The 26387-nt window shown below is 40.9% G+C and overlaps 1 protein-coding gene across 6 annotated transcripts in view; it reads left to right on the plus strand.

The window, feature by feature from the left end:
• The window catches only part of slc8a4a (solute carrier family 8 member 4a), a 107387-nt gene extending 82054 nt beyond the window's left edge, over positions 1–25333 (plus strand). Inside the window, exons 5-9 of one of the 6 annotated variants that reach the window (XM_060935198.1) lie at positions 2357–2394; positions 6711–6832; positions 9511–9610; positions 12944–13216; positions 24954–25333. In XM_060935198.1, the coding sequence (XP_060791181.1) occupies positions 2357–2394; positions 6711–6832; positions 9511–9610; positions 12944–13216; positions 24954–25333 (913 nt within the window). Of the gene's footprint in view, positions 1–964; positions 983–2356; positions 2395–3616; positions 3629–6683; positions 6833–9510; positions 9611–12943; positions 13217–24953 lie in introns of all 6 variants that reach the window. The other 5 variants (XM_060935200.1, XM_060935201.1, XM_060935197.1 and 2 more) reach the window with 5 other exon arrangements.
• The last annotated feature ends 1054 nt before the right edge of the window (positions 25334–26387 follow it).

A 26387-nucleotide genomic window follows, 5' to 3' on the forward strand; every position in this document is an offset into this window, starting at 1 on the left:
AGATTTTGTGCATTGGGACTCATTTGCTTCAGTTCACTTCACCGATGCATCCAGAACATCAGCAGTGATTGAGAAGATTCAGTAATAGTCATCGGTATAATAAACACGAACGAGTTAGATTACTCTCTTGGTAACTGATTTCTCAAAACGCCTTTGGAGGAGAAATTAGAAGTAAATAGCCGAAGCAAAAATTCTGCTGTCAAAGTAGAAAACAATAGATCCATGTGTCTTATGTGGTTTGAAGGGAAGAACTGCCTACCTGCAAGCACAGCGATTTTGGAAAAAATGTCACATGATTATGGACTGTGCGGTTTTGAATGGTATAGCCTTTCAAAGAGTGTGTTCTTATCTAGAAGCGTAAATAATTTATGCCTGTGATGAGATCCTGTACTATAAGCCTCAGCCTTATTCATTTTGTAATTGTAATACTGATAGTAGGTATATTTTTCTCTTTTTTTTTTTTTTTTTTTTTATTTGTTCTCCCTTTTAATACCGTGACCGACTGTTATCGAGTTGGACTACTACAAAAACCTGCAAAGCACATTCTAAATCATCTACACTGGGCTTTGAATACAAATCTAAGGATCTTTTATTCACTAATACCCCTGTTGAAGACTGAATTATTACAACCCCAATTCCAAAAAAGTTGGGACAAAGTACAAATTGTAAATAAAAATGGAATGCAATCATTTACAAATCTCAAAAACTGATATTGTATTCGCAATAAAATATAGACAACATATCAAATGTCGAAAGTGAGACATTTTGAAATTTCATGCCAAATATTGGCTCATTTGAAATTTCATGACAGCAACACATCTCAAAAAAGTTGGGACAGGGGCAATAAGAGGCTGGAAAAGTTAAAGGTACAAAAAAGGAACAGCTGGAGGACCAAATTGCAACTCATTAGGTCAATTGGCAATAGGTCATTAACATGACTGGGTATAAAAAGAGCATCTTGGAGTGGCAGCGGCTCTCAGAAGTAAAGATGGGAAGAGGATCACCAATCCCCCTAATTCTGCGCCGACAAATAGTGGAGCAATATCAGAAAGGAGTTCGACAGTGTAAAATTGCAAAGAGTTTGAACATATCATCTACAGCGCATAATATCATCAAAAGATTCAGAGAATCTGGAAGAATCTCTGTGCGTAAGGGTCAAGGCCGGAAAACCATACTGGGTGCCCGTGATCTTCGGGCCCTTAGACGACACTGCATCACATACAGGCATGCTTCTGTATTGGAAATCACAAAATGGGCTCAGGAATATTTCCAGAGAACATTATCTGTGAACACAATTCACCGTGCCATCCGCCGTTGCCAGCTAAAACTCTATAGTTCAAAGAAGAAGCCGTATCTAAACACAATCCAGAAGCGCAGACGTCTTCTCTGGGCCAAGGCTCATTTAAAATGGACTGTGGCAAAGTGGAAAACTGTTCTGCGGTCAGACGAATCAAAATTTGAAGTTCTTTATGGAAATCAGGGACGCCGTGTCATTCGGACTAAAGAGGAGAAGGACGACCCGAGTTGTCATCAGCGCTCAGTTCAGAAGCCTGCATCTCTGATGGTATGGGGTTGCATTAGTGCGTGTGGCATGGGCAGCTTACACATCTGGAAAGACACCATCAATGCTGAAAGGTATATCCAGGTTCTAGAGCAACATATGCTCCCATCCAGACGACGTCTCTTTCAGGGAAGACCTTGCATTTTCCAACATGACAATGCCAAACCACATACTGCATCAATTACAGCATCATGGCTGCGTAGAAGAAGGGTCCGGGTACTGAACTGGCCAGCCTGCAGTCCAGATCTTTCACCCATAGAAAACATTTGGCGCATCATAAAACGGAAGATACGACAAAAAAGACCTAAGACAGTTGAGCAACTAGAATCCTACATTAGACAAGAATGGGTTAACATTCCTATCCCTAAACTTGAGCAACTTGTCTCCTCAGTCCCCAGACGTTTACAGACTGTTGTAGAGAGAAAAGGGGATGTCTCACAGTGGTAAACATGGCCTTGTCCCAACTTTTTTGAGATGTTGTTGTCATGAAATTTAAAATCACCTAATTTTTCTCTTTAAATGATACATTTTCTCAGTTTAAACATTTGATATGTCATCTATGTTCTATTCTGAATAAAATATGGAATTTTGAAACTTCCACATCATTGCATTCCATTTTTATTTACAATTTGTACTTTGTCCCAACTTTTTTGGAATCGGGGTTGTAGAACACAACTCGGAAATGATACTGGACAGTCTTCTGTTGTGGTCTGAAAGTTTTGCATTCTGAGATGCTTTTCTGCTTAGCACGGTTGTAAAAAAAAAAGTGGTTATTTGATTTATGATGTTTGTCAGCTTGAACCAGTCTGGTCATTCTGAAGTGGATGATGAGTGTACAGTGTATACAGTATTTATCGACTCTCTACTTTAATGCGTACTAATTTTCTAACATGGAGTCGTGTTCTAATAATACTGACTTCAACAGGGCTTGAAAGTATAGTGTTTAGAGGAAGCAAGATGTAAAATTTAAGAGAATTTAAATTCGAGTTGCAGATGGAATGATGAATATTCAGTGCATGAATGTGAATGAGTAAGAGTCCCAAAAGTAAGGGGCAATCATTGGTCTCGGAACACAGGGCCATGTTGGATCATTATCTCAAGGCCATTTCTGCATATTAATTATACCACTGTAATTGAATGATCTTTGCCATTGAATTCACCCAGCTGTTTTAGGATCCTGTGAACAATGTTCCTGATGTCGTTTTTTTTTTTTTTTTTTTTTAACCTCTGTTATTACGTGCTATAAGCAGGGGAAATTAAATTTGAACTCCCCTAGTTCTGTAGAATCATTTAATTATGGGGTGGTGATTTATATATAATATGTTGAAAGCATGCAACAGTTTAGAGGTACTGTCTATTTACAAAGAAAAGTGCTAATTGCAGAAGCTTTAGCGGATTTGTGGTGGGAAAGGCGGTGGTGGAAAGGGGTGGTTTAGTGTGTGTGCTAATAACGTGCATGCAAATGAGCACGGATGCATCTTGCCTAATTAACATATGGCTGATGTGCATATTTTCCAGTAGATTTTGGCGTCATCCGCCGTCGTCTGTCCACAATTTACAAAAAGTGATACTCCTCCTACAGGATTGATTTGTTTTTTAATCAAACTCGCATACAGTGTTCCCCAGGTGGGTGTGCATAAAAGTTGTCAAGACGATGCTGCTACAAGTCATATTTAACATTTTATGGGCATTTTGAAAATTTTGATGACTCTTCACACCAAACACTACTGTTCGTAAACTGCTAGGATGTTTTCACCAAAACTCACCCAGAAGACTCTAAAGACACATACCAATAAGAATTGTTCACCAGGTGGCACCACCTGCCATGGATGCGGTGACACAGGGGTCATATGCAATTTCACAAGAATCGTTACTCCTACAGGATTGGTCGGATTTCAAGCTTGCATACAACGGTAGTGGCTGGTATGAGCTACAGCCTCATTGAGAGGATTTTTTTTTTCTTCAAATTATGGGATTAAGTGGGAATACGGGAATATGTTTTTAGTCTTTTGCAGTGTTAACACCCATCAAAAAAAAATGTTTGAAAACTGAAAGTCATCTTATCTCGTCTCATTATCTCTAGCCGCTTTATCCTGTTCTACAGGGTCGCAGGCAAGCTGGAGCCTATCCCAGCTGACTACGGGTGAAAGGCGGGGTACACCCTGGACAAGTCGCCAGGTCATCACAGGGCTGACACATAGACAACCATTCACACTCACTATTCACACCTACGGTCAATTTAGAGTCACCAGTTAACCTAACCTGCATGTCTTTGGAAACCCACGCGGACACGGGGAGAACATGCAAACTCCGCACAGAAAGGCCCTCGCCGGCCACGGGGCTCGAACCCGGACCTTCTTGCTGTGAGGCGACAGCGCTAACCACTACACCACCGTGCCGCCCCAACTGAAAGTCATGTAAATCTTTATTCTGTGCATCCTGGTTATTTGTGAACTGGTCCTGCACTTCTTGTAGTGACTTCAAAGCTACAGCCAGTACAGCAGAAAAAGTACTATTTACTTTATTATTATTAGTAGTAGTAGTGGTGGTGGTGGTTCTAAAATCATCTCTGTACATAACATATGTATAGCACAGTCCTTACCGTGTGTTTGAATGAATCAACCACCTGCAAGATCATCACAACCATTTTGATATCATGCCAGTAATGTCCTTTGATTTTAATCATGTTGCCTCAAAGCAACTTGTTAGTGGTGCTAGCTTCGAAATGCGACTTGTGAATTGTCTCAAGGTACTCAAATAGCCTAAAGTTTTGATTAACCTACACCGAGTACCAAAAAGGACTTTGTCCTTGTATCACTATTATATAATCATTGACCATTTATTAACTGAGCGTGAGGTCTTTACGGGAAAATATCAGACTGAGGTCTTGATGGTACAAAAAGACCTCGGTCTGATATTTTCCCGTAAAGGCTGAGCAAGCAAGGTTAATAAGGAGTTTATTATATGGCTTATTTTTATTTCTAAGATGAAAATAAATGGTCATTATAATGAGGCATGACACTGCTTTCAGTCACATCATATTTGTAATGTACAGTAGTTGAGTCACGCGTGTAGCATAAACGGCTAGTGGTTTCAAAACTGAATTTCTGTTAGCAGTTTCTGAATGCTCTTCGTTACTCATTTCTTGAATAACTTGGTGACTCTTGTATTGTGTTTCGGCCGTTTTTCATCCCGTTTTGATTTCCAATTAATCTTTTTTGGGGTTTTTTGTTTGTTTTTTGCAACATTGAAATCCGGCACCTTGGAAAGAAAGTCTGTAATCGCCCACGGGCATTGCGGGAAAATTCTGTCTGCCAAAGAACCAATCAGAGCGCACGATTTTACCGGAAATAACTTGTGCCATATAATAAGTAAGGGATAACATGTAGAGCAGGTCATTATTGCAAAAATAAACCCAGATAGGGTGATGCACGGCTACTTACTAAAGAAATCAAGAATTTCACACACAAAACGTTGATTTAAAAATGCTTTTGCTAATGACGTGGCCTATAGAAAGTTTTATATTTTACAACAGTCTGTTATAAAGAAATGACCGAGCACTAAATGCTGTAATTGACCAATCAGAATTGAGTATTCAAATGAGCCGTATAATAAAAAATAGCATTAATAGCTGCGTTTCTATTAACCTGCTTAACGCGCAATTTGAAATAACAAACTAAAAAGCGAGTAATGGAAACGCATGGATTTCAGGGCGGGAAAAACTCTTAAATATCAAGAAAAAAAAGTTTTTACACTCACCTGAAGTGGTTTGTCAGATGATTCAGTAAAGCAATGTTTTGCAAAATGGAAACATTTTTCGCGTTTAAGTCACATGCATGATATGAAGAGCAAATGGAAATGTTACCTTTCGGGGGGGAGAAAACCCAGCTTTAATGGCATAACATCATTCAATGAAAACACAGACCATTTGCAACTGTTTTTTGTCAAAACTTTTAGAATATCACTTCTACTGTGTGAGACTACAGTGAAACCCCTAATGACCTTTACTAATACTGCAAATAATGGAATTAACTAACAAAATGATGCGTAACTATTACTAACATTATTCCCAGTTATTCATATATGCCTCAAGAGGCTGTTAATGCAAATGCTTCTTCATTTCCTAATGCGCCAAGGATTAGTGCATTTATGTATTGGTGTACATGTATTAACTCATAATTATGGACGCGTTAGTTGAATTTAAATTTTTTTTTTTTAAATAAAGTTTTACCAGGAAATGCATTCCGGTCACAATCACAGTGCTTTGAAAAGGAACTGAAGAATAGTGTTTTGGCAGTGCAGAGATGAAGTAACTCTGCTTGAGGCACAGGTTTGGCGTTCCACGTAGTATTTATGGCTTTTCCAATATATTCAGAATAATGTTACTTGGGGGCGGCACGGTGGTGTAGTGGTTAGCGCTGTCGCCTCACAGCAAGAAGGTCCGGGTTCGAGCCCCGTGGCCGACAAGGGCCTTTCTGTGCGGAGTTTGCATGTTCTCCCCGTGTCCGCGTGGGTTTCCTCCGGGTGCTCCGATTTCCCCTACAGTCCAAAGACATGCAGGTTAGGTTAACTGGTGACTCTAAATTGACCGTAGGTGTGAATGTGAGTGTGAATGGTTGTCTGTGTCAGCCCTGTGATGACCTGGCGACTTGTCGAGGGTGTACCCCGCCTTTCGCCCGTAGTCAGCTGGGATAGGCTCCAGCTTGCCTGCGACCCTGTAGAACAGGATAAAGCAGCTACAGATAATGAGATGAGATGAGATAATGTTACTTGGCAGATAATTTGCTGCTTTGCTCAGTGAACATAAACTAATATCAGTTTGAAAGAACTCTTTTCAACAAAAAGTTATAGTAGCGGTCAATGTGTCTCATCTGAGCAATGACCACAGAGAAGTTTACGTAATAAAAATTATTAAATAGCGTAGACGATGACTGTGTATAATAAGAATGGTGGAATGGTGGTTCATTACCATACTCTCTGCCTAGCATGTTCCTGCTTTGACAAGGAATCACTTATAAATGAATATGCAGTTAGTTACCATCCCTTTAAATGAATTGTGTGTCATGAACACCCCTTGGGTCTTTTCCGTAATGGCAAATTTTATTAAAAATACCCTGCTTAGGTTGTATCATGTTTTTGCCTTCAGGAGATTCCAATGACAACAAGCCAGCAGTAGGGATTGAGGAGGAAGAGGTGGCCAAAATGGGCTGCCCATGTCTGGGAGAGCATATCAAGCTGGAAGTGGTGATCGAAGAGTCGTATGAATTCAAGGTAACACCCAAAAAAAAAAAAAAAACTAGATTGTCTGTAGGATTACACAATATCTATGACCCTGGATTTCACCGATAAGTATACATACATACATGTCAGTTTTACTTCACATTAATGATCTTCCATTGATATAATTATTGCTATGGCAACACCTAGAGTTGCCTGTTAAAAGGAAAAATGCACCCTGAGCAACTTGCAAATGACTTTTCATTGAAGATAAACATGCGATCTTCAATAGTGTTGTCGTCGAGTCACTAAACCTAGAGTCCGAGTCCAGTCTCGAGTCCCCAGTGTTCAAGTCAGAGTCAAATCAAAGAAAATTTTGAGTGGAGTCCAAGAACAAGACTCCAATGGCACCATTTGACGGTGGCTGTTGCTGCCTTTATGTGAAATCGCCTCTGCTACTGTGTTGGACTAATGTTACTACTTGATTGCTCCATTTTAAGTTAATAGGCTACAGATAAAAAGCTTGTTCATCACTCAGCAAGTCCCACCCACTATCAACAGGGCGAATAACATGAGAGAGGGTTAACACTAGCTAGTTAATCAGTCAGCAAGCAAACCCCGCTCTCAACAGAGCAATGAACATAGCGTGTCACTTCCTTCTCTGGGTGTGGTCTTGCCAAATGACGATTGAAGTTCGAGGTTGTCCCTGTCGTCTCCTCGATTAGTTCTTTTACATATGGAACACATAGCAGTGTCGTCGTCGGCCCCCCCCCCCCCCCCCCACTGCATGAGAAGTCTGTATAATCCTAGGGGCGTGTTCTCCAGGTATTTTAGCGCCATTAATGTTAGTTTGTTCCTGAACATGACACATGAACAGGTGAATGTGCATTCTCTTGCACAAAATTAGTATAAAAATGAATGTAGATATAAATATCTTCTGCCAAATTATTATGGCATGATACAAAAATGAAGAAAGTCCTCGTCTCCAATTTGAGTCCGAATGCAGTTAATGTACAAGTCCAAGTCAAGTCACGAGTCCTGGACTCGAGTACTACAACCCTACTTCAATGGCATCCAAGGTGAATTTTATTCAGTTTCAAGTCCTTTCATCAACATGCTGAATTTTCACTTTGGTTAGCAGTTTCCTACAGGACTCCACAAAGCAGTTTGGCTAAGTGCTGATGATGGCGCCAGTGGGATTTAGCCCTCAATTCATCTTCACCTGAAGGCTGCAGTGCAGCAGCACTTAAGTCCTTTAGTCTGTCCAGCTCTCTCCTCCTCATCTGTACACTCTACTCAAACAGATCAACATCCAGAGCATCAATGATCATGCTAATAAAATGGTCAACAACATCACACTCGAAATCTCATGGATCGCTGAGCCGAGTCGATGCTGTAACTCAGCACAGCTGCATTGCTTAGCTACACTTCACTCTATACCTTTTGAGTCCAGTGTTTACAGTACCTCTACTAGTTCTATGTTGGATTTCTCATTCATGTGATGTTGAACACCACTGGAGGATAGTGAGAGTGAGAAAAGACTTTGTTCTTAGGAGCGAAACCTGACTACTACTGTTTTTTCCTTATGTTTTAGCTTGTTGAAATTGTAAATGCACTAAATTTCTTCCTGCAGCGTCAGCACAGCACACAACCTCCAACTTCTCACGCAGGAATAAGCACAGATATTTCATATTTAAAGATAAGAATGTTACGTTAAGATATCAGCTTCAAAATCATCTCCGCTAGCTTGGAATACATTACACTGCCCAATGTACATCATGTGCAATATTTAAGTTATTCCACGAAATTGAGTCGTACGCGAGCTGATGGTTGACGAGGAGCAGAGCACCGAGTCGGCTGTAAGCCGTGTACGACAAGATTTGAGTGGAATGACTGTTTTATTCTATCCACGTTCACTGGATTTTGAAAAACAGAGCATTTTTATTTTTTGAAAATTTGATAACTTTACACAAAACGTCCGACAAAATCATTTCCGCTTAAAATGTAAACAAACCGGTGAAATGACAGTAGCAATTTGTGAAAAATGCAATAATAATTCTTGAAAAATAAAAAAGATGCATTCTTACCATCAAATACTTTTATTCCAATATTTTGATGCTTTTTTGTGTATTTTTTTTTTTGGAGTTTCGTTTTTGAGTAGAGCTTTTATTTCATCCTCGGTTGGTTCAGCAAGACGTTCCGCCGTTTTGTTTGTCTCTACTCACGGTATATGAGCTGGTAGCCTAGTAGTAGAGTAGCCAATCAGAGTATGTGATTGCTCACATCCAGTGAATGTGGATAGAATAATCGACTTTATACTACCGTCATGAGGACTACCATCATCCGGTCCTGTTTGTCCACATACAGGGATAAAATCAAGGCCAAAACCTCTAGGGTTACGGAGTTGTTGATGCTTGAATTTTTTTTTCATTTGTCCTTTTTGGTCATTCTCTCTACAAATGGAGGAGCGCATGTGACTGAGGAGAGATGCGAGACAGGGTTGTGGATTCTTCTACAGGATTACACAATGAAACGCAAACCAGTGACACCAAAGCAAATCTTGGTGGACAGAATGATTGGGGGGGTTATTTTTATTTTTTCTTCTGGCATCATGCAGCCTCCCTGTTGTGATTATTAGTTTGACCATGGTGTCTCCCTGCCTAGGGTAACTAAAAGGTTAGATTAGTCTTTTACTCTGTCATAGACAAGTCGGTTTATTGTGTGTGTTTCAGAACACGGTGGATAAGCTGATAAAGAAGACTAACCTTGCGCTGGTCGTGGGCAGCAGTAGCTGGCGAGAGCAGTTTGTCAGTGCTGTCACTGTCAGTGCAGGTCTGTCTGTCTGTCTCTCTCTGTGAGTTTTCCTCAAGGAGACCAGCTAAATGTCCCCACAAGATCTCACACAGATATTCCTATCCTAGTGGGGACATTTGGTCACCATCAAAATAGACAAACATGCACCCTATCCCAACACACATTTACGGTATGTCCACCAGCATTTATTCCATCAGTGTTTTTATTGCTTCAGATCTCATTTTTATTCCAAAGAAACATCTGCTTCATTATGTAGTTCACATCTGCTCATCACCACATGATTACTGCAATGCTGCGAACACAAAGATTTTGAGATACAAACCCAAACATGAACAGAACTAGGAGATTTGGGGAGATGAGAAGGAAACTTACTGGTGCTACCCTGAAGTGGATTAATTTCCTAATACAACAAGTCTTGAAGCCATTTGACATTATTATTATTATTATTATTATTATTATTATTAACAGCACTTTGCTGTTTTTATCCATTTATCGTTGTATGTAATTGTGAAATGTCTGCAAAACAAGTTGGTTCCTATTTTCTATTACGTTATAGTAGCTATAGCCTCTCTGTTGAAGTTATACTACTGAGAACCATTACAATTGCACAGATCTTTTCTTAAACTGACTAACTGTTAAAGTTCTGATGCCTGACATCATCTGTAAATGTTAAGTAAATCTACGTACAGAAAGATTCACCATATCAACGACTTTTTTTTTTTAAATTAACAGTTTAAAGGAATCAAAGATCACCGCTCATCTGTGGCAAGGTGCAGGATTAAGTAAAAACTTTGAGTAAATAGAATACAAATCCGCACACTTGAAGTCTGTGTAATGATTTCTTTACTGAGATAGCAAGCTTTTGGTCGCTAGACCTTCATCAGGCAGAGTGCATAGTCCAACAAACAGTGCTGAGTTAATACATCTTAATCAGGAGCACCTGTAGTCAGTGCTGCAGCCACTCTGTCAGTAGAGCATCATGGGAAATGTAGTGAAAATAGTCATGAAACATATACAAAAAAAGAACAAGTCCATGCTGTGTACACATCAGGCTCCCGCCATCATAAAACAAAGCATAAACAGTTCAACATTCAATAAACAATTCAAAATTAAATACATACACTCATGTCAAAATCCTCGTTTAGACCTGATGGTTGTAGTGCTTCTAATGTATATATCCAAAAGAGTTCCCGTTGGCATAACTTCTTGTCAATGTCACCCCCTCTGTGTAAGGTAACTTGTTCTATACCTCTAAATCTGAGTAAGGAAACAGGATGTGACTGATCATTAAAATGACAGGCAACAGGATAGTTGACATCTTTCCTCCTAATAGAACTCTTATGTTCGCTAATTCTTTGGTTCAGAGGGCGGATGGTTTTACCTATGTAAATTTTGTCACATGGACATGTTAACATATGTTACCTTATGAACTTACTGAGTTCTATAATGGCCCGGTCACACCGCCCGAACTTTGCTGGAGCGTTCCTTGAACGGTAGGGAGGGGGGGCCGAATTTCGACAACGCTCGTCACCGCACACAAAATGGGAAAAAAATCGAAAACACGGGCGTTGGCTTAGCGGTGCACCGCTGAAGCCGGCGTTGCTTTAGCGTTGGTTTAGCGGTAGCGAGGGTTGGTTTAGCGGTGACGCGAGCGTTGGTATAGTGGCGTTTTGTGCATGCGGGCTTTGGCTCGGCGGGGGTATAAAGTTGGTTTAGCACCAATCATAGCAAGTCTCTCAGCATCCATGGTGATACAGTTTTACTGTAACTTTGAGCAAATTCGATATAGATGAGGTCTGAACTCAACGGCAGCTCGATTCCAAATGAGCTCCTGGTCCATTTCTCCCCGTATTTATAGCCAAATTCTGGTCCTGCTCCGACACCTCTATACCAACGCCAAACCAAAGTTCATCGCCGCCATGGATAGCTGCTTCAACGCCCGACACCGTTCCAGCAACCCCGTGTCCGCTCGTAAAACGCTTACAACCGCTCCACCGAAGTTTGTGCAGCGATGGTCCAGCATTCAAGATTTCTGCATTGGCCTAGCGGACCCAAGCGTCCACGAACTTGCGTCTAGCGGTGCCAAACTTTGACTGGGTGTTGGTGGAGCGGGGATGAACTTTGCCGGGGCGGAAAATTGCCCCCTCCTCACCGCTCGCAATATTTTGTGCAGCTCAAAACTTTCGGAGCGGTAGGAGGGCCCCTCGAGAAACAGCGGTGGCCGAGCGTATACGGCGTTGCTTTAACGGGGGCCAACTTTTGTTAAACGGTGGTGAACGGTTACGAGCGGTGATGAATTTTTTTCACCGCTCCAGCAAAGTTCGGGCGGTGTGACCGGGCCATTAGGAGGAAAGATGCAAACTATCCTGTTGCCTGTCATTTTAATGATCGGTCACATCCTGTTTCCTCACTCAGATTTAGAGGTATAGAACAAGTTACCTTACACAGGGGGTGACGTTGACAAGAAGTTATGCCAACGGGAACTCTTTACATTAGAAGCACTACAACCATCAGGTCTAAACGCGGATTTTGACATGTATATTTATTTAATTTTGAATTGTTTATTGAATGTTGAACTGTTAATGCTTTGTTTTATGATGGCGGGAGCCTGATGTGTACACAGCATGGACTTGTTCTTTTTTTGTATATGTTTCATGACTATTTTCACTACATTTCCCATGATGCTCTACTGACAGAGTGGCTGCAGCACTGACTACAGGTGCTCCTGATTAAGATGTATTAACTCAGCACTGTTTGTTGGACTATGCACTCTGCCTGATGAAGGTCTAGCGACCAAAAGCTTGCTATCTCAGTAAAGGAATCATTGCACAGACTTCAAATGTGCGGATTTGTATTCTATTTACTCAAAATGAACAGTTTAAAAATCTTATGGCTCAAAAAACACTTAAATTTTAACCTTAGATTATTAGTGGAGCGTTCCTGTGTATGTCATTAGATACAGTAACATTAGAATGAGCGCATTAATACAAACCTGTGATTTGAATTACAGCTGGAACCACTGTGAGCGCTGCTGTTATAGAAAATTAATCAACACCATCTGACTAAACAGATTCGAGAGTTTAACAGCACTGTGGTATAATTAGCTTTAATTGGGGTTGGAGTGCATATTTAAACACACATCGTGGCAGAATAAAATGTCGGAATCTGAATTACATAATTATTAATCTTGATTTTTAACTGAGATTTTGTTTTTGGAAAAAAAATAAGAAAAGCTTACATGGACCATACATGTGATGGCGTGCAGCATGTCTTCCCAATCCTACATCTTTTTCTTGCATTTCTTGCTTGTCGTTATATAACCTGTCTCTAACCTGCTGATGTCCCCTCTAGGCGATGATGATGAAGAAGAGAGTGGCGAAGAGCGCTTGCCATCTTGCTTTGATTACATCATGCACTTCCTGACCGTCTTCTGGAAGGTCCTGTTCGCCTTCGTTCCACCCACGGAGTACTGGAATGGCTGGGCTTGCTTCTTTGTGTCTATCGTGCTCATCGGCGTGTTGACCGCCGTCACCGGAGACCTGGCCTCCCACTTTGGCTGCACCATTGGCCTGAAGGACTCCGTCACAGCCGTGGTGTTTGTGGCCCTTGGCACCTCAGTACCTGGTGAGTGCGTGTGCTTTCTTTTGCATTACTGAAAGTCCTGGTGCGACGACAAATTCAGTGTGTACATGAGTCGTGGCATTAGAAAACCTCCACCTCTGTCTTTCTCAGTCTCTTTCGTCACTTCCTCAGAGTACATGTATTTTAGTTACTGAAACATTTTCTCAGAGCAGAAATGATCATGGTTGGTTCAGTTGGGTGAAACAAACTGAGTGATGGCAACCAGATACTTTGTTTTGGTAATATTAGTTAACAATTAGCTAGAATTAATTAATTGCTGACCAAGATGATAATTGTATTAGCCTAGATTTAGCTTATGGAGTTAGTATCTGACATGTTAATATGGTAGTTTAAAAGTAATGTATTTGAAGGGAAACAATTGTATATGCTAATAACTCAGGTCAGTTGTTCAGTACATTAAAAAGCATCTTAACAGACATTTTAAACTCCTGAGTCCCATGATTCCTTGTGTAGACACTTGTGGGTAAACGAATATGCTAAATGCTAAGCAACTTACGCCAGAGAATGGTAGAAAGAATCACTTTTGATATTCTATTGAGTTTCAACCTTATTCTACAGTAGGGTTATAAGGTTATTATCGTCCATTCATTCTTAACCCAGAACCTTATTATACTAAGGTCACAAAGTGTTTATCAAGTAGCAGGGAAAATATAAACCACCTGCATACATGTCAACCTATACGGATTGTCCGGAAATTATACGGATTTTAGCTCATTTCAAGGGCATACGGGCATATAAACAAAGTCTTACGGATTTTCAGTATTTCCTGACCTAAATTTATTTTGTGCATCTTATGCCTAGGTCACAACCGGCCGTACGTGCTCCTACGGCCGGTCTACGTGCAAGAAACGCACGGAGGGCGCGCGTGTGACGTGCTGATTTTCGAGCCGTAGACTGGCCGCAGAGGTTCTTTGTCATGTCAAACAAACTCTACGGGCGCTTACGTTTTTTTCAGGTTGCAAGACAAACTTAGAGCCAACGTGCGTCTTTCTCCACGAACAAAAAAACGCAGCGATTTGGGAAACGGCAAAAATCGCACGGCCAAAAAATCGTACGTCCGGTTGTGACCTAGGCTTTACTTGAACATCGTCAGCTGATTGTCACAAAAACGTACAAAAGCTCGATTTATCGACAAAGAACAGCGTGTATGCAGGGGCAGATAACCCAGACTATGTGAAACCGGCTGTTTATTCCTCAAGCCTCGTGCAGTATCGCGACTGCGAGACTTCGCTCATTCCGGTCATGCACACGATCTGCATTTAAATGCGCCAAACGATCATTGTTCGAACGATTTTCTCATTGTTTACACCTGAGAGATTTTGAATAGCATCTGCTGAGTGAAAGAATGGAAACACCACGAAAGAAAATGAGATACGGCGGGTGGTATCTTCCTGAATGGAAGGAGACATTCAATGGTGTCATTGTTCAGGCGAAAAATGAGGAGTACGCGCACTGCACAGTTTGTGTGCGAGATATGAGTTGCGGCGTCTGGAGTTTACGACGTGAGGGAACACATGAGGTCCCTACATCAGCGAAATTTGCACCAGAAACGGAATCAGCCACAAATGACGATGTTTGCAAAGCCTAAAGGCCAATTTATGCTGACAACGCAGTCCTCGCAGATGGCGTCTGCGTAGCCCCCCCCACCTTCGCAGACGCTCTGCGCGCACCTCCCAAAAATTGTGACCACTGCAGAAGCGTCGCAGACGAGAGGGCTCTGATTGGTCCACTCTACATCCGCTGTACACGCACTTCCGCTTCCCTACTTTCCCGGTTTGTTTTGTTTTCACGACCGCCATTTTTAAAAACACGAGCGAAGATGGAGCAGCACGAAGAGCGGTTGATCGAGGAAGTGAGGAAGTACGTACATCTGTACGACTCCAGTTCTAGTCATTATAAGTAACCGGAGGATAAACACTCCACTAACCACACCCACCAACTACTCCTAGCGACTTCGCGCCCCCTTGCATTGTGGCGGTGAATAACATCGCGCACGCCTATTACTCCCCGCTCAACGATAAATTACAACTGTCTGCGAAAAGCTATCTGCGAAAGCCTTGTCGCAAGAGCATGCAGAGGTCCTAAGACTGATGATCAACCAACAAGTGTAATAAGAGCAGAAGTTACGATCTGTAATTTTATTGCTGAGCACAATTTGCTGCTAGCCGTTGCGGACCACCTGACAGAACTGTTGCCGCGAATTTGCACGGACAGTACGATTGCGAAATCTATCAGCTGTAGGCGCACCAAAACAACGCAAATAATCAAAAAGAGCTTGGCCCCCGAAGCTACACTACCGATCATCCACCACTGCCGGACGTCGCCGTTTTCCTTGATGATCGACGAATCCAATGACAAAAAGACGGACAAGCGACTGGCCGTTTTGGTGCGAATCTTCGACATAAACAGAGGGGCGAAGTCAAGAATCATAAACATGCCCGTGTGCAATATCGGCACGGGCGAGGCGATTTTCGACATGCTGGACGAAGTTCTCAAGCAAGTTATATTTACTTATTTATTTATTAAGTTTGGTCCGATTCAAAGGCTATAAGGATTTTATGGATTTCTTCCTCTGATACTACAGGTGGACGCCCAAAGGGGTTGACATGTATGCACCTGAAAAGCTCTGAAGAGTATCAAAGGCTTCTAGGACTGCAACAATGATTAAAAATTATATTTAATGACATTTGAATATAAATAACACGAGCTGAAATCCACCATCCTCCTGTAGCTGGAATAAATTCCAAATAGCTTTGTTTTCACTGTAAATTAAGCTCACTATGTAGAGTATAACATACTAGTGTCAAACACAAGACGCCCGAGAGAACACCATTTTAAGATTCAGCCACAGATAACAGGCGACTCTGAAAATTGGCTGCTGAAAATTAGACTTGTGCTGCATTGGTGGTAATTTGAGTGGTAATTTGCGAGTTGTAATAACACAATTTCCCACCTCAGCACGTTTGATTTGCGAAGTGGGGGGGGAAACCGAGACGCTGCCACAAAAGCACGGCTTTTCTTTGTTGTGTCTGACCAAGTAAAGCTCATAAAAAGCTACTTTAACCACACTTTTACAGTTTTGAGGCCTGAGTGGTGACTGGTTCTGTTCTATTGTAATGAACTTCAAACATTCCATGCAATATTTTGAACTGAAATTGCAGCACAGCAACAAGAGCAGACGATAACAAGTAACATTACAAACAAGGTAACCAGCAGACAATAGCAAGTTGTGTTCGCGACAAGCTAGCCAGCTAACATTAGTGATTACCCTCATGTTGATGGTTACCTTCTCAAAACAGCAGTCGTCCCCCAAGCATAACTACGTCGTCACTTGTTTACCGCAATGCATTGTGGGGGATAGCCGGGGTCGGTAGTTGAGCGATATGACGGATGTCAGATTAATTTTACGTGAGAGCAATGTCAGAGGAGCGATTTTGTCGTGGAAGACAATGAAATTGGTGATTTAAGGACGTGGATAACATGTCGAGGGTTTACAGCAGGAAAATCAGAAACCAAATCCAGCTTGGTGAGAAGGTAAGTGTCTAGAGTGAGTCTACCACACTGTACAACATCAAATCTCAATGTCCTTTACACTACCGTTCAAAGGTTTGGAGTCACCCAGACAATTTTGTGTTTTCCATGAAAAGTCACACTTTTATTTCCCACCATAAGTTGTAAAATGAATAGAAAATATAGTCAAGACATTTTTCTGGCCATTTTGAGCATTTAATCGACCCCACAAATGTGACGCTCCAGAAACTCAATCTGCTCAAAGGAAGGTCAGTTTTATAGCTTCTCTAAAGAGCTCAACTGTTTTCAGCTGTGCTAACATGATTGTACAAGGGTTTTCTAATCATCCATTAGCCTTCTGAGGCAATGAGCAAACACATTGTACCATTAGAACACTGGAGTGATAGTTGCTGGAAATGGGACTCTATACACCTATGTAGATATTGCACCAAAAACCAGACATTTGCAGCTAGAATAGTCATTTACCACATTAGCAATGTATAGAGTGTATTTCTGATTAGTTTAAAGTGATCTTCATTGAAAAGAACAGTGCTTTTCTTTCAAAAATAAGGACATTTCAAAGTGACCCCAAACTTTTGAACGGTAGTGTATTTCTGAGGACGTATATTGCACCAGCTAAACTTTATCGAGAAAACAAATCTATCTGAATATCAGGAATTGTTCTATAGTGTTCATGGCGAAGTTGCATTCATGTTAGGCTTACTGCCAGGTCTTGCGGCCAGGTAGAGCAAAACTTTATGGGCCTAATCAGCGAAAATGTGCAAACAACATAATTTGTATGGTAAATAATTTCATTCCTAATTTTGAAGTATGTTGCTACATCTAGTCAAATCTTAAGACATAAACTATTTTGTAAGTCTAATCTGGGTTTATTTGTTGAACACGGATGGAACTTAATTTTTGGTATGTTTTACAGGGTGAAGGACTTAATAAACAGTGGATTGAGTCGATTCATATGTGACCCAGATGGTGACGTGTTAAATGCCACTAGTGAGGTACACTGAACGTTATACTGTACATACCTGAAAGAGAACCCTTCATGGTTTGGGAGTTTTATCTGTCCGACAGGCTCGTTCGGCTGCCAAGTGCTTCGGTACATTAAGAGGCGAAGGCCAAAGAATGCTTCTGTGTTTTACAGACTTTGGAATATCGCTAGTTTCAGACGATGAACAGAGTTGATTGTTGTAGTCCTCTGTAACCGAAGGCCATTCCGCAGGCCATGGAAATATTGCTGGGTCACAGTTTAAGTATGTCTCTTTCCCACCAGAGAAATGTAAGCTAAAACGCTTGTCCATTTCGAAGGTTTTCATTACGGATTAAGGTATCCATTTCTTTCTTCTCCTCAGCTGGCAGCTGATAAAAGCTCACATTAGGTGTTCTCTTTGTTGTGGAGACACAGTAAGGCACACAGCAATTCACTTTAGGCATGGTTAAAACTGTTTAGACAGAACAACGCAGTGTTTAACAAGGGTGAACGTAAACAATACAGCGCAGCTAACCCTGGGTATCACCCATAATGCATTGCGGTAAACAAGCGATGACGTAGTTCACACAAAACTTTACCTTGAACACAGCGCTAGATTGTTTTATAATTAAAGTTACAATAATCATTTGGAAAACTGCTTGTCTGAGTTTATATACTGTTAGTCTTTTTATAAACGCTCCTCACCATCCCTTCACTCGGCCCCATCTTAGTCTGTTTCAGAGTGGAAAACTTGGCAGAATCCGGGAAGGGTCCAGCTACGCAAAAGGCTTGTACTCTGAGCAAAAAGTATGCCATGCTTCTGAAAAACTAATGATGATAAACGGAGTGAAATTAAAACAAACACTGGTACTGCTTTTCCTAAACTGAGAAACTTATTACCAACATTGAGGATGAAGATGGGTGTGGAATTCATGAGGTGAAAATGGAAGTTGAATTGCATTTAATCTAAACCTTTAAATTTAATAGTAAATTTAAGTTACCTTTAGTGAATTTTTAAATTCATTAAATATACTAGTAACTTCAAGACCCTTTATTGGCATTTTTAAAAGTCGTAGTGACTTTAAATTTAACATTTTAATTGTATTCAGTAACTTTAAGTGACCTCTTAAGCATTCTTGTTAACAGCATTTTGTCATCTTTAAGAAGTCTTGGAAAGTCACTTTAAGAATTCTTATAGTCTAACTTTAAGTAAATACACTGAAATTTTGCATTTCGTAAACTTTTAGGATACTTTCCCTTATCAAAAAGAAGTATACTTCAAGTTCATTTTATTAAGTATACTTAAGTAAAGTTAAAGTATATTTCCTTAAGTATTCTTTTGTGTACCAAGTATACTGATATCAGTATACTTGTAAGTAAACTAATCTAATACTTCTTGTGACTCAATTGGCCCACTTTTAGTTTATAAAAAGTATACTTTAAGTCTAAAAGAAATAAACTTTGAGTATACAACTAGTATTTTTTTATTTTGTACTGCAAGTATACCACAAGTAAACTTGTATACTAATAGTTTACTAGTTTTATACTTGTAGTCCACTCTTTAGTTTACAAACGCATACTTCATATTATACTGGAAATTATACTACGAGTTTACTTGTTTTATACGTCTAGTCCACTTTTTAGTTTACTAAAGTATACTTTGTAGTATACTGGAAATATACTATTGGTTTACTCGTTACACACTTCTAGTCCACATTTTAGTTTATAAAAGTATACTTTATAGCATATTGGAAATATACTATTAGTTACTGGTTATATACATCTAGTCCACTTTTTAGTTTTGAAGTATACTGCAGTTACCCTTCTAGGTATACTATTAGTTTTCTCGCCCTAACCTTTACCTCATGCACACTACCAGTAGACAACTTAAGTGTTTTGTAACTTAAGTTACAATGAAGTTATGAAGGTAAGAATTCACAAAATAACAGATATTCAGGATTAAGAACGCATTCATTTTCTTTAAAAAAAAAAAATCAAAATTTAAAGCAACATTGTATTAAATGCCAAAGTATAAAAACATGGCAATGACAACTGAAATTGACATCCAAGCTCTAAAGAAAATTCAAAAATTCAGATGTATTTTGGTGATGGTGTATGACAGCCAGTATGATTCAAATCTGTCACAATGTTCTCACCTTTTGTTTTCAAATTTATTGGCAAGTAAAATAAGAGAAATGCTTATCCGTCTCTTTGTGGGTTAATAACACCATGTACTGTACATAAAAGATAAGTTTAAGTTCCAAAACTGTTGACTCTTAAGCTATTCCACCCCAGAGCCGACCACAAACTTATGGTACATGTAGGTTTAAAAGATGGACTTTAAAACATGCTGCCGTATATCACAAAGAAGCCAATATGTGTGGAAAAGAAGTATTTTATAGGCTACTATCAAAAGGATAAACACAACTACAGGGCAAGTACACTTAAACATAAGGCACAAATATTTTAATACTTTATTACACTTTTGTTAAGTATATCTTGATTAAAAGTTTAAGTATAAGCTTAACATACACACTTTTCTATATACTTTTCAGTACAAGCCAAGTATGTATAACTTTTATTAAGTATATCTCTCAGTAAAGGAAAAGTAAACTGAAAGCATACTCTTATTTTTAGTTTAAAAGAAGTGTACTAGAAGCATGCTTGAATAAACTTTTTTTTTTTTTGTAAGGGTTAAGAATATTGTAAAGCTGTTGAAACACAATCTGTATAAAGCGTTCTGCTGTTGTAAGGGTGGATTTACATAAAATAAGTGGATACATTTTTTTTTTCAACCGCTTAGAGAGCCAGGTAAGGTCATGCTTTAGGGTGAACCACCATCATAGAAATGTATATAATGCTTGCTAACTCCTGTTCAGTTTATGATGCTAGCTGGCTAACACCAGCTTAAAAAAACGAAGGGCACTCATCATGTAGAAAAACAGGATGGTGGAGGCACTCTCTGGACCATTCTCGTCAATTAGTCTGAAGATTTTCATGGTTGCTAGAATGGTAGGCTGTCATGTTCACATCCTCAAGGAAAGGTCAACAATTTAGCTATGGGATGTAGTGTTATAGCTTTACATATCCATGCACGTAGTCAGAATCATGCTTATTGGCCGAGTATGTTAACACACACAAGGAATTTGGTTCCAGCAGTTGGTGTGTCTCTAGGGATACAGTGGGGGGTGAGTTATGTATATGCAATATAAGAAAAATGTATATATGTAATGGCCAATATAGACATTACACAATATAATAAATGTGTTTCTCGTTTTGGTCGGGCGCCACCCGAACTGATGGTCATATCAGCTTTTCTTTGGCTAATCAGACACAAGGTACGCTACCACTCTTGCCGGAGCAGTTGGGGTGTTGGGTGCCTTGCTCAAGGCTTGCATACATGTCAACCTATACGGAATGTCCGTATTTTATACGGATTTGATTCAATAAACGTAGTATACGGGCGTATAAATAAAGTTGTACGGATTCTTTAAAAAAACTTCAATATTTATTTAGAGCTATAATCAATTCCCACGATGATAAGAGTGCATAACATTTACAAACGTACTGTACACCACAGACAGCCAGTAAAGAGTCTTATGAAATCGCGCGTTATCTTGTGGTAGCGAGACTTCGTTCCACTTTTGATCATGCGCACACCGCATTGCGAGAATCCCGCCAACCGTGAAGTCATAGACATATAAATATAGACGCCGCCTTCTGCGTAGAATCATGCATCATCCTCGCTGCCATATTGGATGTGGCAAAGTGGAGATTCTTCAACCGTCTCTGGTATAGCGTCTAGACAGTAGCCGAGAATAAAGATGCCTCATTCATGTGCTGCGTTTAACTGTACCAACATGTTTACCGTCCAAACGAGATCACATGGGATTACCTTTCACAGGTGAGACTGGAAAAATACTTTTCATTGTATTTGGTCATTATAACGTAATTTTACGAACCAGATTTTTCTGACTTTGTGGCTAATATGAAGTCTCGCGCATAATAGCCGCTCGGTGAAACCTGTCTCCAAACAACGAAGTATTTCCTTCGTAACTACGCTGATAACACTTTGTGTTTTTGTCAAACATTGGAGCTTTGTATTCATTCTGAAGGTTTATTGTTATTAATATTGAATAAAAAGTAACTGGGATATATCATTGTTAATTATCATTCAAATTTTAGGTAAATTATTTTAATTTGCATCTTGTACGGATTTTATAAGGGAAATCTGGATTTTGGAGGTTGGTTATACAGGTTTGATTCACCAAAGGTTGACATGTATGTCAAGGGCACTTCGGCCAGTCCTGCTGGTCCGAAAGCTGCTTCTCTAACCATTAGACCATATGCAATCTATTATACAATATGCATAATATACAATACCTATATTATACAATATGTATAAAGTTGTACAATATCTTTCTATAATGTCTCATCTCATTATCTCTAGCCGCTTTATCCTGTTCTACAGGGTCGCAGGCAAGCTGGAGCCTATCCCAGCTGACTACGGGCGAAAGGCGGGGTACACCCTGGACAAGTCGCCAGGTCATCACAGGGCTGACACATAGACACAGACAACCATTCACACTCACATTCACACCTACGGTCAATTTAGAGTCACCAGTTAACCTAACCTGCATGTCTTTGGACTGTGGGGGAAACCGGAGCACCCGGAGGAAACCCACGCGGACACGGGGAGAACATGCAAACTCCGCACAGAAAGGCCTTCGCTGGCCACGGGGCTCGAACCTGGACCTTCTTGCTGTGAGGCGACAGCACTAACCACTACACCTCCGTGCCGCTTTCTATAATCATTATTTGAGTCTGGCTAGCAACTTGATTTTCTGTTAGCTGCAACGTTGCAGCATGTTTTGCGAGCTAGAGAGTTATGAAACAGTTTTGCAACAAATTTTATTGCCTTGTTTTAGTTTTAATTTCAAAAGCTCTTTCCTGATGTCAACAGCTGGATCATGGGTCTGTGTTTGTTCCAAAAGACCTGGAGACTCCAGTTTTAGTGCTGTCAGCAAACGTAATTTAAACACCGAACAAGAAGTTTAAAAGTGCCTCTTAAATTATCTGGCATTCTTCCCCGATGTCTTCAGTTTTAGGAACTTGATGTCCTGAGATTGGATGAAACCAAATGCACATGTGAATTATTCATGACTTTCTCCAGAGACTGGTATTCTCATCTCTTGCGAGTCGCTAGTGCAGCTTTTCTACGTCTGTTTTTGTCTGAGATTTATCAGTCAATATGGTGATGCACAGGAAACAATGCCACGACATGCTGCTGAAAGATCGGTTGGAGTGGCTGCCTGTCTCTGTGTGGAGACCTGTCCAGGGTGTACCCCGCCTCTCGCCCAGTGTCAGCTGGGATCTGCTCCAGCTCACCTGAGACCCACGATGGATAAGCGGCATAGAAAAATTGATGAGTGAATAAATAATTCATAGGCGCTATCAATAGCTGGAAATATGTACCTTTCAGTGAACTCTGGCTGTTCAGACACTATTGACAAAAACATTGCCCAAGGTACATAAATTTTGCATAAATAAATAAAATAACTATCTTATTGCTCTGCAGCAATGCAGACATGATGTAAGAGTGTTGCAACTCTGATTTAAAAACTTAAAGGATGGTGGTGGAATGATAAACTTTGCTCATCATTATTCCTACTTTTTCAAGAGCTTCATCTCATCTCATTATCTCTAGCCGCTTTATCCTGTTCTACAGGGTCGCAGGCAAGCTGGAGCCTATCCCAGCTGACTACGGGCAAAAGGCGGGGTACACCCTGGACAAGTCGCCAGGTCATCACAGGGCTGACACATAGACACAGACAACCATTCACATTCACACCTACGGTCAATTTAGAGTCACCAGTTAACCTAACCTGCATGTCTTTGGGCTGTGGGGGAAACCGGAGCACCCGGAGGAAACCCACGCGGACACGGGGAGAACATGCAAACTCCACACAGAAAGGCCCTCGCCGGCCGCAGGGCTCGAACCCGGACCTTCTTGCTGTGAGGCGACAGCGCTAACCACTACACCACCGTGCCACCCCAAGAGCTTCACTTTTTATTTAATCAGTAATAAGTACTCTAAGCATTATGTTTTGGGGTTGTGCGTCTGTCTGTCGGTGTGTCCACCAGAGATAAGTTAACCTGATGACTGACGAACATTCGACCAGTCATTTTTAGGATTTATATCGAATTATTGTAACCAGCAGGCAAACTGATTTAGCTTTTGGAACTGATCCAAACAGGATCAAGCTCACAGCAAATTCAAACGTCTAAAATTGTTTTTCTTCAGTAGCTTCCTTCCTGTTTGAAATAAATTTTTAAGGGGATTTCTGACATACCAAGTTGCAAGAAGGAGGACTAGACTTGTTGGCAGCAAATGGCATCCCAATTGATCCCACTGGCATAGAGTTCTCATTTGTTTATTCTCATTTTAGGTCTGAGAAATGATTTACAGTACACATAAATGGCTAATTTAATTCAACTCAATTTTATTTAAACTAGTCGTTATTGCCCATGAACCTGATTTCCTCTGAATGGTGCTCTGTGTTGGTCCTAGGGTTTGGTCATACAGCTGCTTGGAATTGGGTTGAACGGACATGTGTGATGTATGTTTTCACTGTGTTCTGTCAAAATGACGTAAATCGTTCTCCGCGTCTCCTCAGTGACGTAGACTTGGCCCAAGCGGAAGTCTCTGGCGAGGAGCGCTGATTGCGAAGTCCAGTACAATTGAAACTCACTCAGGCGAGTTGGGGGAGAGGATTGCCCGCTGAGGCTGCGCGCAGTGTATTAGCGTGAGCGTGTAGCCTATGGGAAATGAATAGTGTGTTGGATTAGCACTAATCCCATGTTTTGGTAAATTGAAAATGTTGTCTTGGACCCCTCTGGGGTGTCACCAACATGTGCAAAGTATGGAGTATGTGCATCCAGCTGTGTCGATTTGCATAGGTAAACAGGCAGACAGCCTTCATTTAGTAGTCTAGATAGCACTTCACATAAAGCACGATGATACAATGATTGACAGAAAGTCATGAAAAACATAAGAATGAACAAATAGTGAGGTTAGTCAAGTAACTTTTCAATGTGCCCCCCCCCCAAAAAAAAAAACTCTAGTGATTCCTAATGGTATCTGAAATGAATCTAAGTGGTCACCTGATCATATTTTGCTCTGAGAAAACATTTCACTAACTAAATTTCCTATGTGCTCCTTAGACACCTTTGCCAGCAAAGTGGCTGCCATCCAGGACCAGTACGCCGATGCCTCCATCGGCAATGTGACGGGCAGCAATGCTGTGAATGTCTTCCTGGGCATCGGCGTGGCGTGGACCATCGCCTCTGTCTATTGGCACAGCAAAGGTCGGCAGTTCCACGTGCCACCTGGCTCGCTGGCTTTCTCCGTCACACTCTTCACCATGCTGGCACTGGGCAGTGTGCTCACGCTGCTGTACCGCCGTCGGGCCTCGGTCTCTGGAGGAGAGCTCGGGGGGCCGCGGACCGCCAAGCTGCTCACCGCTCTGTTCTTCCTCACCCTGTGGCTCATCTACATCCTGCTGGCTTCGCTGGAGGCCTACTGCCACGTGCCTGGCTTCTGAGAATCGCAGAAAGGCGAGGGAGGGGGGAGAGAGAGAGATGGATAGATGGAGACGGTGAAAGAGATTTCCTTCCTGTGCAACCACCTAATTATTCTCCCTACTGTTGTGACATACTGTATCTATAAAGTGTTGAAATTGATGTTTACATTTGTTATTGCACATAATTAGTGTTGTTGGAATGGGACCAGTTCCTTCTTGCTCCCTCTGAGGTGGATTCTCAGTGCTTCTGGAGGGTCTTGAGATTCTTTTTAATAACTGGAGGGAACTCGGAGACATTTGCTTACGACACAGTTTACACTACTTGCTGTGTTCCAGCACCTGCTGATCTCGAGTACATGGGAAATCCATTCGAGAAATTCCTTCAGCTTAACAAGTATTGGGTCTTTGCTTTTTTTTTTTCCCCCCCCTCTTCAGTCAAATTTACACTCCTTATGTCAATTTTTCCCCCCCATCGTCTGCCACGTCCTGCCCCTCAGTGGTTTAGCAGGGGTGTGGATGTGCTTCATGGCAGCCATTTAGAACAAACCATCTCAGATTTCCCAGTCTCCTCTTTGACCTGCTCTGCAGATCCCCACAAGCCAGCATCATCTCTGTCCAACCCCTCCAGCAACTCTCCATTTCTATTCCCTTCTACTGTCAAGTGCTCGTCTTGTGCAAGTGTTGGGGAAAGGGGTTCCTTTTTGTGCTTAAGAGGCATCACTACAATGTCTAGTATAGCACAAGAGAGCAAAATACATGATTAGAGATAAAACTATTGTAGGTATATATTCATACGATGATTGCTATTTATTATATTTTGTGTTCAGGTGTGTGTGTGTGTGTGTGTTTGAGAAAGAGAGGTGATGTTATGGACAAGGAATATGGTATTGAGAGGAAAAAGCAAAGGTGGGTTTAGCATGGTCACTGGTGTTTGTGTTCCCTGATCCTGTATATTTAAAAAAAAAAAAAAAAAACCTGCAAACACATACACACGCGTGTGCATACACACACATGACTATGGAGTTGTTTTGCTGTCAAAATTCATACATGCAACTAAACTATAATATTTTTACCA

The sequence above is a fragment of the Neoarius graeffei genome, chromosome 12 (assembly GCF_027579695.1).
Source record: "Neoarius graeffei isolate fNeoGra1 chromosome 12, fNeoGra1.pri, whole genome shotgun sequence".
Lineage (NCBI taxonomy): Eukaryota > Metazoa > Chordata > Actinopteri > Siluriformes > Ariidae > Neoarius > Neoarius graeffei.